Raw genomic sequence first — 13416 nt, 5'->3', positions numbered from 1 at the left:
TGGTCCTGGCCATCCCAAACCCTGTGCTGGAGCCTGCAGGCTGGGCAGCACGCTCTGCTCATACCAATAAAGGACGGCTGGGGGACAGGAGCTGGTTTCTGAGTTAGGCTGGGGAGGGCATGACATTTGGGCTTTGCTCCAAATGTCTAGAAGGAGCACAGCCAGGACACCGGTGGCACTAACCCCTAAGGCTCTCCTGCGGGCTCACATAAGAGAACCAAAAGAGACACTATGGATAGGAAAGGGCAGAAAAGGGGAAGATTCAGGAGAACACCTTGGCCACGCCAGCAACCTGAGCAGAAAACCAGCCGACACCTCAGTCAATATACAAAGTTTTTTATGTACAAGAAAACACAATAAAGGTACTACCCAGCTAGCAGAAAGGACTGGGCACTGCCTTTAGCCTTCATTTACTCCAGAAATAAGTTGTATCTCCAAACACAACAAGCCCAAGCAGCAAGCCCAGGCTACCCTGGAAAGAGGAGGCTGAGGCTCTCGGGCCGGGAATTCAAGATATCTCTCACCTTTCTTTAGCCTCCATTGTTCTTTTTACATTTTTTTAATTTAAGTAGGCTTCACGCCCAGCACAGAGCCCAATGCGGGGCTCGAACCCACGACTGTGAGACCAAGACCTGAGGTGAGAGATGAGTCAGACACTGAACCGACCAACCGAGCCGCCCCGGTGCGCCTTGAACCTCCATCCGTAATGCAGGCTGCAGACCAGGAGTTGCCTGCGGCTCTCCGCTGGGAGACAGTGAGACAAGCCATAAAAGAGGCTGTGTTGAGGACTGAGCTAACTGTGGGGTCACCCCAAACGGAGCTAAACCAGTAAGTCTGCCTTGGGGTGACTCCCACTTGCAGTAAATGAAATATGAAGAGGGGGACCATAGGGTCTCCAGCTTTATTGCTTCGCAGCAGGGAGGAGACCCTGCTGAAGACCAGGCAGAGGCACCGGCCTGGGATTTTCTCAGCTCTTCTGGTTCTCGGCAGGTCAATGGGGTCACCAGTCAGAAGGACGAAGGTAGGGGGACACCAGCGTTAGTCATCACGCATCTTGTCCTCTTGCCCAGGGGCCAGTGCAGCAGTGAGCTAGGACGCCATGGTTCCCGAAGGGCTCACCAGGTCCTGGGGAAGGCTTTCTCGGGCCTCCTGCATGCGTTGCCGGGCGCGACGGAAGGCCTCTGCGAGGGGAGCAAGTATAGCAGTCAGCTGCCACGCTGTGGGGAGGAGCGTGGCTGCTGCTGGTGCTGGGTGGCCGGCTGCGGGGGGGCAGGGAGACCTACCAAGCACACTGTGAACGGAACTCTGCTGGCTGAATCCCTCCAGACGGTCCAGCACACTCTGCATCCTTTTCCGGAGGAAACTGGACTCCATGAAGGCCCTGCACACAAACCCACCACACGGCCACAGCTGCTCTCCGGCCCTCAGGGGTAAGGCTCCCCGAGGCAGAGGCCAGGGTTACTCACCTGGATTGCTGCAGACAGTGCAGGCGGAAGGTGACGCTGCCTGTGGTCTCAGTGCGGAACCCAAAGCGGCTCAGACGCTCTCCCTGTGGTGTGCAGTTAAGAGAGCGTCAGGCTTCTGTGGCTTCTAGATCCCAGGAGCACGCTGGCCTCACCCCCATCCTTACTCCCATTCTCAGAGAGAATGGGGAAACCTCATTCCAGCACCCAGACTCCATCATCTCAAGGCTAACACTGGGCTCCCAACTGTAAATGAGGGGACATTCCAACCTCCCTGGAGAATAGCAGCCTTATAAGTGGCCTGCCAATCCTCCCCACCTTCGATTACTGAAGCCTCCGTGATGGGCTGGAAGGAGGGGCCAGTAACTCTGACGGGACCAGGGGAATCTCTGAGTATACTCATTTCCAGAGATCTCCTAGGATAGGAGATTTCCTAGGATCTCCTATGTCTGTACCTGGTTCAAGATGTGGCCATGACCTCCAGCTTAAACCACAGGCAGGAAGGGACTAAGTAATAATGATGCAATTAAGGGGCCTTAACCCTGATCCCACCTTCTCCAGAAGAGACAGGAACCTAAGCTCCCAGCATGAAGTCTGCCTAGAGACAAAAGTGACCTTGAAGGTTCCCGGTATCCGCACGTAGGAGAGGTCCTCCAGTTCCAGAGAGCCGCCAATGAAAAACCTCCTCAGCTCAGCCACTGTGCCAAGTTCCATGGGTCTCCACGTGGAGACTGTGAGGGTGTGAGAGCCTATGCAGAAAGGACAATGGAGCCACAGCCAGAAAGGGCATGTGGTCTCTCACTGACCCCCAGCAATGACACAGGCCTACCAACCATGAAAACACCTGACCTCTGGTGAAGGTTATCATGGGGGCTTGGGGCACCTGTTTGGAAATCAATCAGCTAGAAATTAAAAGCTCTGCCAGTTGTTACTTGCATATCCAGGTCAAGTTTCTTAACCCCCATGATCTCTGTTCTCCTCACTGGTAAAAAGGAAATGTATAGTGCCTACACTTGCAGAGAGGTCAGCAAAATGAAACGAGACGCGCTTAGTGCAATGCCTGACAACAGAAGACAGTGGCTATTACTTCAAAATGAATGCTGGTCCATCCCATACATGTGTGCCGAGAGCCCACCCTGCCTGAGCCTCAAGGCCACGAGTCAAATCAGCGGAGCTCGGAGCGGATGCCACAGATGCTCAGGCTGCCCTACTTTGCGGTTAGTTGCAATTTCACTCAGTTGTCTCTAACAGAGCGGGGGAAATTCCTCAAAACGAGCAAGGAGTCTTGCAAGTTAAATGCGTCTAATTCCTAACCGTCCCTACTTCTCACTGGAAGCGATGGAATCTTTTGGAAGTGTCAGTCTCGCTCCTAGGAGCTGGGGCACAGAGGCCACGTGGAGGGCAGGGACAAGAGGTCACCTGGGGTGGCGGGCAGCACCACAGCCCCGTAGCCTTCCACGCGATACCTCTGCCAGAAGTCCAGTGAGAGGACCTCACAGTAGAGCACAGGCCACTCTGGGAGAGCATCTGGGAGACATGAGAGAAGCAGCAGGTCACAGGAGGCCTTCACCACGAGAGGGTACCACCAGAGGAGATGCCGGGCCCAGGATCTACTGAGCTACTCACCAGCAGATTCGTCTTCATGGAGGAAGGAGGCCTCAAATGTGAATGGGTAGGAGAAGTAAGCCACCTTATCCTAAAAAAGAGAAGTTTTATTTTATACTCGGTGTCATGGGATAGGCTAGGCCTCAACGGGAACTTGTTCTCTCTGTGGCCGATGACATACCTTCACAAGGGAAAAACTCTCACCCAAGATAGGAAATAAGAGGCTGAGAGGGGAGGGGATGCCCAAATACAGGCTGCTACCATCCACAGAAAGACAGAGAGGGAGCCCTTGGACCAGGCAGCCCTGCAGAGCCCACAGAGAAGGGCCAGAGCCAACTCTGAATCCTCCCCAGTCCTGATAATCTTCGGAGTCCCGTTCCCCTCCAGATACCCCTCTTGTTTTCCATACCATTCCCAGGGATTTGGTGGCACAGGTCTGTGTTATTCCTGAGAGCTGCTGGAATGCTGGGCTTGACCAATCTGAAAGCCAAGGGGCATATATACAGTCAGTTGACCTGGGAGGAAGGCAAGTGGTTGAGAAAAAGACAAAGTTCCTTTATCGGTTCATTCACTCACACACTCAGTCATTCACTTAACATTTACTGAGTGTCTCCTATGTGCTATGACCCATCACTGGGGAGAGAAAAGATCCCTGTCTCTCATGGAACTGACATTCCAGGTGGCAGGGGAAACACAACAAACCAGCCAACAAGAGGCTATTGGGTAGTGACAGATGCTCTACTAAAAATAAAACAGGCTCATTTAGACTGGATGGTGAGGGAGGACCTCTCAGAGGTGACACTTTGGCTGAGACCTAAACTCGGAAGAACCATTCTTGCAAAGATAGACAGAAAGGTTTTCAGACAAAGGAAATGATCCCCAATAGGCCCTAAGGTGGAAATGAACTTGGCACGTTCAAGAACAGAAAGTCTGACTGGAATTCTGTGAGGGAGAGATAGGTAGGGGCCAGCTCATTCAGGCTCTGGAGCTTGGTTCTTACACTAAGTGGGAGGGGAAGCTGTTGGGGTTTAAAGCCGAAGAGAGACACAGCTAGCTTCCATTTTCAAAGCCATGTGGCTGTGGCGCCTGTGGCAAATGAGGTGTAAAGGAAGCAGCAGGGTAAGTAAGAAAGTTAATGCATTGGCCACGGCAGAAGATGAGAGATGCAGGTGGCTTGGTCTAGGGTGCTCGAGAGAGCAGATGTTCAGGACATCTTTTGAAGACAAAGCCGACAGAAACTGATGGTGGAATGACGGGCTGCAAGGAGCTAGAGAAAGTGAGGAATTCAGGGTGTCTCCTGGGTTTTCGGCACCAGCAACTAAGTAAATGACATTGCCATGTCCCTTAGGGAAGGGACTCTTTCCCTAAGATGGGGGAAGACCATGAAGGCAGGTTTGATGCAGGAAGGAGAATCAAGAGCCCTCTGGGTCATGCTAAGCAGAAATGACAAAGAGGTAGCTGGATATGAGCCTGGAGCTCGGGGGAAAGGCCAAGGCTAGAGAGAAATCTGGGGGGTCTGAGACGCCATTACAAGTCATGGATGGATGGGACCACCTAGAGAGGCTGTAAAGAGAGAGTAACAGAAGGCCCAGGCCCAGCCATGGACACTCTAATGCTTTAAGACCAACAGATGAGCAAACAACCAAGGGGACTGACGAGCCACCTACAAGAAAGAAGAGAGAAGTGTGGAGCCAGAAGCCTAAAGGAGTTTCAGTGAGGAAATGCAAGCTGGGCCACGAGCTTCTGAGAGGTCATGTAGGGTGAATGCACAGAGGTCACCACAGGATATGACAACTTGGAAGTGATCTATGACTTTGAAAAAGACAATAACTATTTCTTTGAAAAAAGGTGGGAAGGAGGCCTGAGTGAATTCCTCTAGAAAATTGTCAGAATGGGTATAAAAGAGACTTATGAAAATTACTTACTAGTGGTTGGCAATTCCACAAAGAAGTGCACATAGAGATTGTCATACTCGTAGCCTTGGGCTGAAACTAAGAAAACAAGAAATGATTTCAGCTCATTCTCCTATCACCCTTAGCACCCAACTCAGTCCTGAAAGGCCTCCACACGTCAGGAAGCAAGTCCCTGGAGGGCCAGGAACTCTCTGCGTTTCCAGGAAAGACTCAGGACTGAGTTTCCCAAGTAGTACAGACAACCTGGCGCGTCCACTGCGGCCATAGGAGCTACTTCGCAGCTCTACGGGGCCCCTGCCCAAGCATCAAGGGATCTCTGTCTGGCAAGGCACTTACCTACCTCTCCGTTTACAAACAGCCGGAGGGCACCTGGGGCAGTCTAAGGTGGAGAGAAGCGGGAAAAGATCAGGGCATCTGGGGGAGTCAGCACTTCTCCTCCAGCCCGTCCACGAACCCCAGGAAGACCTGACACTGGCCGCCAGATCTGGGTGCGTCACTATTGCGCTTCCTCCCTACCCTGCCACTCCACAGATCGGTTTCCTTCATTTCTAAAATTTGTAACAGAAAAGAAAGCACATAATTTAAAGGGTGAGGAGGGCAATGAAGTATGGAGAGTTTACAGGAATAGCCAAGGGAAGCAACAACCGCCGCCCTTCGCCATACAGGGTTGGGGGGCGCAACTGTTCCCTGTTCCCTTTCGACGCCTGGTCAAGGAAGGAGGGAGTTCACTTTTTTAATTACTTGTGTTTTCTTATCTAACTTTTTAACACTGCCCGTCTACTGTTAATGCAATATAAAAATAACGAATTGGTTTGGGGAGAGAGGGAGACTGCTGGGTAATCCTGTGCTTGTTTCCTGACCTAGGAATGGAACTCCCGGAATAAAGAAGACAAAGAACAGGACCACAGAATGACTGACATAAACTATTTTGTTTTGGTTGTTTAAGAGCTAAATTATTTGACAAACAGAAATGATTCCCCTTCCCTCTCCATGGGGCATCTTAGGAAAAATATCCACATGAAGAATGAGGAAGACATTTTTCATCCCTACATTTATTTTTAAAAACAATTATAAAGGAACACCTGCATGTGTTAACCACTGATAAAAACGTAAAACTACTAAGTTTAGGGAATGCAAAATAAACATTCCTGACGTACCCCTCTCACCACCCAACCCCCACCCCAGAGAAAGCAATCCATAGCACGTGTGCCCTTTTAGAACCTTTTCCCTGACATTTTCTTTTTCATTAATGGTTCTGTCAATATGCTGTATTTCAAAACACGTAACAAGAACTGTGCTCTACATGCTATCCTCTGACTTCCTTCTGGCATAAAGAATATGTCCTTTAAGAAACGTGCTATTACTCAGCCACAGTCCGAATGCCCTGGCCAAACCCAGCTCGTGGTGCTGCGGGCAGCCACGCTACTCACCATCTCAAAGTCAGTGCCCACCAGGCTGCTGAGATATTCCTTGTGGCGGCCGTAGAGCTGAGGAAGCAAACCACATGAAAACTAAAGATGCAGCCCCAGCCAGGCCATGGGTCAGGTCTGAATGGGTGGGAGAAAAGAAGCTGTGGCAGGAAATGCCGCAGAGAGCTGGAGGCCTAAGCATCCAAGCCACTGACTTTTAAATTAAATTTTTTGAGAGAGAGAGACGAGAGAGAGACACAGAGAGAGAGAGAGAGAGAGAGAGAGAGAGAATGCACATGAACAGGGGCGGGGGGGAAGGGTCAGAGGGAGAGGGAGAGGGAGAGAAAGAATCTTAAGCAGGCGCCACATCCAACGTGAAGCCCGACGTGGGGATCGATCTCACAACCGCGAGATCATGACCTGAGCCGAAATGAAGAATCAGACACTTAACTGACTGAGCCACCCAGGCGCCCCAAACACTACTGTCACTGACATTTTAAAGTGAAGCACAGAGGCTCTGGAGTCTGCTGGTCTGGGACCAAATCCTGGCTTTTGCACTTACAAGCCCATGACCTTGGGCAGACTTCTTAGCTTTTCAATCTCAGTCTCCTCATTTATAAAACGGTAATAATAAAAGTATTCACCTCAAAGGGTTGTAGTATTGTCTAAATGAAATAAAGCATGTGAGGGGCCTAGCAAAGCTTGGCGAACACTCAAAATAAATAGTCATTGTTATCATGTTATGTTATCAAAAACTTGTGGCTGACACTCAGCAGTGCTTCCCATGTAAGAAAGACCACAACTGCGCACATCAACCTCGGACGTGGGCTCAGCTCCCGGGCACCAAGGCTCGTCCCCGCGCTCGGAACGAACTCACTCTTACATCCTTGAACACACGTTGCTCACGCTCCTCTTCCTCCGGCTGTGCGAGGGAGGACACGTTGTCGATAGTATACTTCCACAGCTCCTGCTTCTCCCCCTCGGTCTCAATCCTGTCAGGTCAAACCATAAAAAGACCAACTCTCACCAACGATGAAAAAGGCCAAATGATGAGCAGGAGAGAGAAACAAAGCGGAAGAGCAGAAAGGGCAGCAGAGTGGACACAGAGTATAGGTCCGGGGCCCCTTTCTGCCTCACAGTCACGGGGAAGCCCTAAAGCACAACTTCCCTGACACCCGGTTCTCTCACCCGAAAAAACAGACAGGTAGGTTTAGGTCATTTCTAATTTATTGTCCTGTTATTGTAAGACATGGAGGCAGGAATAGCCAGCCCAGAGGAGGAGATGTGGCTGAGCTCCCCTCGCCCTGTCCAGGCCGGTCCCTTCATGTAGCGGCACCGAGGATTGTTTTCACTTAACTCCACCACCGAAGTTATCCCTTTCAAACTGGTATAGCTGCACACTTTCTGAGAACAGGGTCCCCACGATCCTACGAGTCTATCAGAAAACAGAATACGAACCATTGCCTGGGAATAAGGAAATCAGAGAAGATGAAGGACTTCTCAGAATCTCAACTAGGGGCCAGAAGTGAAGCCAAGGGAAGGAATGCCAGTCTCCACTCTCCCTTTCTTCTTTCCCTCACCTGTAGGGTCCTTTGAGGCCGGTGAAGTCAGGTTTTACTGTGATCACACCATTGCTGTCCACCTTCAGAGTACAGAGGACATGTTCATACTTCTTATAGCCAAGCCTAGATACCAGAAAATCAACACCCAGGCTCAGGACCACTGGTCCCACCTCCAGACAGAGGAAGACATAGTCAGCCCACGTCAGGCGAGAGGACAGAGGCTATAGCGAGAACCATCATAATACCTTCTTCTGAGTACAACTAAGAAGTAAAAGAGGAAAAAGTCCCTCCCTCCCACATACCCCAGGATGACTGTAACGGGTAGGTGATGGTTAGTGAGGGAAGAGGAGGAGAATCTGAGCTGGGGGGTGAGAGGCTTCACTCACTTTCCATAGGGCCCCAGGTCTGCCATGATGTACATTGTCTGAAGAGGGGTGTTGATGACATGGTTGTTCCTGACAAATTCTTCTGATGGTTCCCAGGTGACAATTCGTGACTTGAGGATGCCGCCCTCCCTGGGAGACACCGCAGGAAGGGTCACTTCCCCAGCACCTCCTAAGGAGCCTAAAGGAGGAATCTAGGGGAGCACACCCAGGGAGGGCCTACTGCAGAATGGGAAGCTCGAGTGGGTGAACGTATCCAGATATTGGCCTGGAAGGACTACAAAGCCCCCCCCCCACCCCTTCCCCCATACAGATTTGCACTCACATCCCTCGCCTGTCCTGCCGTCGCCGCCTGACATTTGCCATTCGCTCAACCAAGAACGATGGCACCTCCCGGGCTGCGGTGGTCATTTTCTGACAGTGCTGGGAGAAGAGAGCAGCCCTGTGTGATCCATCTGGTCAGGGCCACATGGGATCAGGTACCGAAGGCAAGCCTTCCTTCTGAAACCTCATCTGGGATCCGAATCTAACAGTCACACCTCACAACTGTATGTGTCAGTGGAGGAGAGCAGTAGCACAAACATGGCACAAAAGATTCCTACCATGCCTTGGTTTGCTCCAAGATTTTAGCAGCATATCATCCTTCAGAAATGAGTTTCTTTATGATAATATTAAAAGGAGTCTGCAATCTCTGAGTACACACCAACAAAAAGTTGGGCGAGTGTGCCTGGTAGCTGTTGACATTACCAGGTACTTGGAAGATGCCAAATGGGATACAAAGTATCGCGTGAAAAGTCCTTTGCATGGGTAATTCAGCACTAAGTGTAATGTCATTTACTTTTCTAAAATAGAAAACCCAAATTTTATATGCTACCAACCCAGAGCCTTCCTAACATAAGCACCAATCTTTCAAAAACATTCATTTAATACCTGCTCCTTGCAGAGCTACAAGGTCATAGTAAAAAATCAGAAAATACAGGCTCCACTCTCAAGGAGCTTAATGTTTCCCGGGAAGAAAGAACATGTCTTACAGGGACGAACACGTAAAGCAAGTCCACAAGGGTAAGTGAGCACAGGCAAAGGGCACTAAGCCTCTCCCGACAGCTGTACTGAATCCCTCTTCAAACCCACAGACTCAGAGTTGTGGCTGCATCCCCTGATGAGTTTTATCTAGATGGTTCAGGACTCCACCCACCTGTGTCCTCTCATGATGAATGGAGGAAGTCCAGCCCAGGGGCTGCTTCCCTTGGGTCCGTAGTCTGCAAGCCTATCATTAGACACACTACCAGCTTCCCCGGGCCCTCTAGCAGGTGGAGAAGGAGCAGCCACACCACCCGAAAACTGTGCCCACTGTCCGGCTTGGCTGCCAGCAGCACGAGGCAGTTCCTACATAGGCTGTCTGTTGCCCCTTAACAGGCTTCCGGCTTAACATACAGAACCCGGTGAGACCAGAAGCTAGGGGAGGAAAAGGAGAAGGAAGCCATGGGACCCCAGAAAAAAACAATACCTCCTCCACATTGGTGTATCTATCAGAGTCAGTGTAGGTAAAAATCCGTCGGTTCTTCCTGCCACCCGAAGCCTCCAGCTTCAGGATCTCTTGACGGTACTGATGATCCAAAGGGCTCTGACAGGCCGCTTCATTTCGGTACAGATCTACTTCAAACTGAGGTAACAAGGACACAGAGATGTACTGAGAATATGTCAAACTTTTGTCCCTGTAACTGTTTATAGTTCAAATCAGTTCTATAGAGTTAATGCTACTTGGGGCGCGTGAGTGGCTCAGTTGGTTAAGCGACCGACTTGAGCTCAGGTCATGATCTCGCGGATCGTGGGTTCAAGCCCTGCATCAGGCTCTGTGCTGACAGCTCAGAACCTGGAGCCTGCTTCAGATTTTGTGTCTCCCGCTCTCTCTGCCCTTCCCCCACTCACACTCTGTCTCTCTCTCTCCCTCAAAAACTAAATAAACATTAAAAAGAAAGTTAATTATAGAGTTAATGCTATTTGACGTTTTCATAGCCAATTTCCATTTATCTGAATTAATGCAGGGCAGGGGATCCAAGAATGTTAGATCTAAAAGGAACCAGAGGGATGGTCTAATCCAACTTTGCTGTTACAGATGGCAGATTTCACCCAGAGGTGAACAGTGCCTTACCCAGGATCATAAAACAGGGTAGCGTTGGTCACTATGTTATACTGCCCTTTAAACACATCAGGGGAATGTATAAACTGCTATAACTTTCTGGAAATTAGACAATATGTATCAAGAATCTTTCCCTCCTACCAGCCAGGTGGAGGCAGACCAGGTAGAGGTAGGTAAGTGACACTGGCTCACCTGGCTAAAGAGCTTCTCCTGCCACCCAATCACGACCTCTTCCTCTTCCTCTTCCTCTGAGCGGTGTCCACCTCCAAAGACCACAGAGTGAGTCAAACGTCTGAGTCAAATCAGCACCACTTCTTGCTCTGTGATTGGTTATTACTGAAGTCCCTGCTCTAATATTTGCCACAAAACCAGCTGGAGTTTGGGGATTTATTAAGCACTCACTCTAAACAAAGGTTAGAGAGGCTGTGGATATATGTAGAAGCCAGGATTAGGACCCAAGAAGTTTTAATTACTACTTTAATTTGAATAAAAGGAAGTCGTGGCTCCCAGGAATTACTTAATCTAATTCAGTGTCAGGAGTCAAATTTAGATATGGGCTGAATACCTCTTCCTCAATCCCAACTGTCTACATTTGCTAGATAGGAACCCTGGTGTTTTTACCTTTACTATTCCTGAAACCATATATCTAGAACCACAAGCCCTATAATCTTTAAGAGACCAAGTGCCAGAAGAGAGGAGGAAAGGTGAGTATTTAAAGAACCAAACTGAATACACTCTTAGCTGAGTATGCCTTTTTCAGAGACACATGCTTCACAACCCACCAGCCCACTCTTGCCCAAGAATATATCTGAACAGAAACAACAAAAGCAGAGAGATTAGTGATTTAACACAAACACACTGTCCTCTCTTCCTCACTCTTCTGGCTTCCAAGATAAGGTAAACTGCAAGACACCAGTTGATGTTAATGTGTTCCCTTTTCAAGCAGATGCCAATTAAGAATTATTTTTAAATAGTGTGTATGTGTGTGTGGTATAGATATATGTAAAACTTAAAGTTATTTTTAGGGGCGCCTGGGTGGCTCAATCAGTTGAGCGTCCGACTTCGGCTCAGGTCATGATGTCACAGCTCGTGAGTTTGAGCCCTGCATCAGATTCTGTGCTGACAGCCTGGAGCCTGGAGCCTGCTGCAGATTCTGTGTCTCCCTCTCTCTCTGCCCCTAACCCACTCGCATTCTGTCTGTCTCAAAAATAAATAAACATTAAAAAATTTTTTTAAGTTGTTTTTAAAAGCGTGTGTATATATAATATACACATATATTAGGAATTTGGGGCATATTTTCTCTTAGGAAAAAATGCCACAAGCAGTATTTAGGTTTCTAGGCAGATTCATAACATATCTAAGGTATAATCTTTGTTATTTTACCACATTTGACCACAATTCGGATCAACTCCTGATGGCAAGAATCAGGTCTTACTCAATTTCCATACACAGCATAATGGAGCAATTAAAACTGCTTGGGATCAAATCCTTGCTTCAACATTTACCAGCCGTGTGACCGTGTGACCGTGGGCAAGGAACTCAACCTCTCTATGCCTTTTCTTAGACTACAGAACCGGGTCTACTAGGTCTTAAAAGGTTACTACCGCCCCAGGCCCTTCCCCAGATCCCCAAAGGGTCGCATCACCACCAAACACCCACTGGCAGTTGGGTGAGGCCTAAAAGTGGCCAAGTCTATGAGGTCCTTCCCAGGCTGGGCAGCAGGCTGGTAACGGAGGAAGTTGCTTGATGTGATTCTTTGCAGGTGGACTCTGTCAGGAAAAGAAAAGCCCGAAATACTGATTACAAGACATACAACCTGGAGATGAACAAAGAGCAAAGATGGGGGGGGGGGGGGGAAGCAAAAGGAAGAAGAGGGCGGGGCTACCAAGGTGTGCCGGGTGCACGCGAGCGCGGCCCGGGATCCTAAGGGAAAGAGTGCCGATTAGAGAGTGTATTGGGTACACAGAGCTCCGAGGAATTTGAGAAGGGCAGAGACTTGAGAAGGCTTGGATAGGTCTGGAAGTTGTGAGTGGAGAGGGTTGAGGGTAGTGAGGGAGACGCGAGGAGACCAGAAAGGCAGAGATCAGGATTGAAAGCGGAAGGGGGCACTCAGCAAACAAGTGAGGTTCAGGCTCGAATTATTTGAGAGCATAAAAGCACAGGGCTCTGGGACGATGCGACTACCGGAGGCGCAAGTTGCGCACGGGGTCCCGGGAGCGATACACAGCCTCCCCGGTGTCAGTGCTCCAAACTGTCTCCGCCATGACAGCTGCGACTCGTCGCGACAGCGCCGGAAAGCGCACAGCCCCCAGTTCCCCTGGCAACGGAGACGCGGGGTTTGGGAGGCTATGGAGGTGCTGCGCGCGCAACCTACGGTTCCCGGCACGGCGCCGCAGGCGAGCGACCGGAGCTGGCGGGACCCAGCCGGAGCTATTGGGTGCGGTCAGGTTGCGGTACCTCTGGATCATGTGCGTGCGACCTTATCGCATGCACGTGCGACAAAGCTCGTTCACACCCAGGACAGGATTTGGTGCCCTTTACAAGTGAGAAAACTAAGGCAGCACCATCGACTCCTTTCACAATGGTGAAATGGTGATTCCGAAATGGTGATGGAGATTCAGACCCAGGTGACCTGGGTCCTCGACTCGACTTGTCTTATCACGCCACACTGCCTTCCACTGATGCTCGGAAACTTTGACCTGAAAATCGGTGAACGTGATTCAGAATGCACCCATTCTTTCAGGGAAGGCGTTGGCACTTATTCAGACATGAAAATATATTCTTGGAAGAAAACAAAAAAAGTGTCAGAAGAGTTATTAGTCCTTGAATTGGTATTCCCTGAGCCGGAGAAAGAAGGAACAAGGAAGCTAACAGTAAGGAAGGAATATTTGTTATTATTGAACTGTTTTTTCCCCTGAATGTGTTGGTTCCGGATATTTAA

At 49.7% G+C, this 13416-nt stretch overlaps 1 protein-coding gene across 2 annotated transcripts; it reads right to left on the bottom strand.

Moving 5' to 3' along the window:
* Positions 1 to 320: 320 nt before the first annotated feature.
* Positions 321 to 12792, bottom strand: MKS1 (MKS transition zone complex subunit 1). Of its 2 annotated transcripts, XM_043583955.1 has the most exons (18): positions 12660 to 12792; positions 12135 to 12244; positions 10668 to 10738; positions 9843 to 9998; positions 8661 to 8758; positions 8339 to 8467; positions 7971 to 8075; positions 7274 to 7382; positions 6412 to 6468; positions 5318 to 5360; positions 4994 to 5059; positions 3478 to 3548; positions 3090 to 3159; positions 2883 to 2990; positions 2079 to 2212; positions 1467 to 1549; positions 1284 to 1381; positions 321 to 1181 (listed from the first exon to the last, which is right to left on the bottom strand). In XM_043583955.1, exons 1-18 carry the CDS (start codon positions 12737 to 12739, stop codon positions 1090 to 1092), a joined length of 1680 nt encoding a protein of 559 aa, XP_043439890.1. In that variant the 5' UTR covers positions 12740 to 12792; the 3' UTR covers positions 321 to 1089. The 2 variants fall into 2 exon arrangements, with proteins under 2 accessions (XP_043439890.1, XP_043439891.1); XM_043583956.1 differs by lacking the exons at positions 8661 to 8758; positions 10668 to 10738; positions 12135 to 12244; positions 12660 to 12792 and having other exon boundaries at positions 9843 to 9959.
* Between the last annotated feature and the right edge of the window lie 624 nt (positions 12793 to 13416).

The sequence above is a fragment of the Prionailurus bengalensis genome, chromosome E1, assembly GCF_016509475.1.
Source record: "Prionailurus bengalensis isolate Pbe53 chromosome E1, Fcat_Pben_1.1_paternal_pri, whole genome shotgun sequence".
Classification (NCBI taxonomy): domain Eukaryota; kingdom Metazoa; phylum Chordata; class Mammalia; order Carnivora; family Felidae; genus Prionailurus; species Prionailurus bengalensis.
This window is presented reverse-complemented; position numbering and strand designations above follow the sequence as displayed.

Excerpts from the sequence above, each read along its gene's own strand:
- MKS1 (XM_043583955.1), bottom strand. The coding sequence starts at position 12,739 with ATGGCGGAGACAGTTTGGAGCACTGACACCGGGGAGGCTGTGTATCGC. Across the intron at positions 8,076-8,338 it reads GACCTGGGGCCCTATGGAAA|GCTTGGCTATAAGAAGTATG; the intron begins GTGAGTGAAGCC and ends TCTGGTATCTAG. Across the intron at positions 1,182-1,283 it reads TTCCGTTCACAGTGTGCTTG|AGGCCTTCCGTCGCGCCCGG; the intron begins GTAGGTCTCCCT and ends CTCCCCTCGCAG.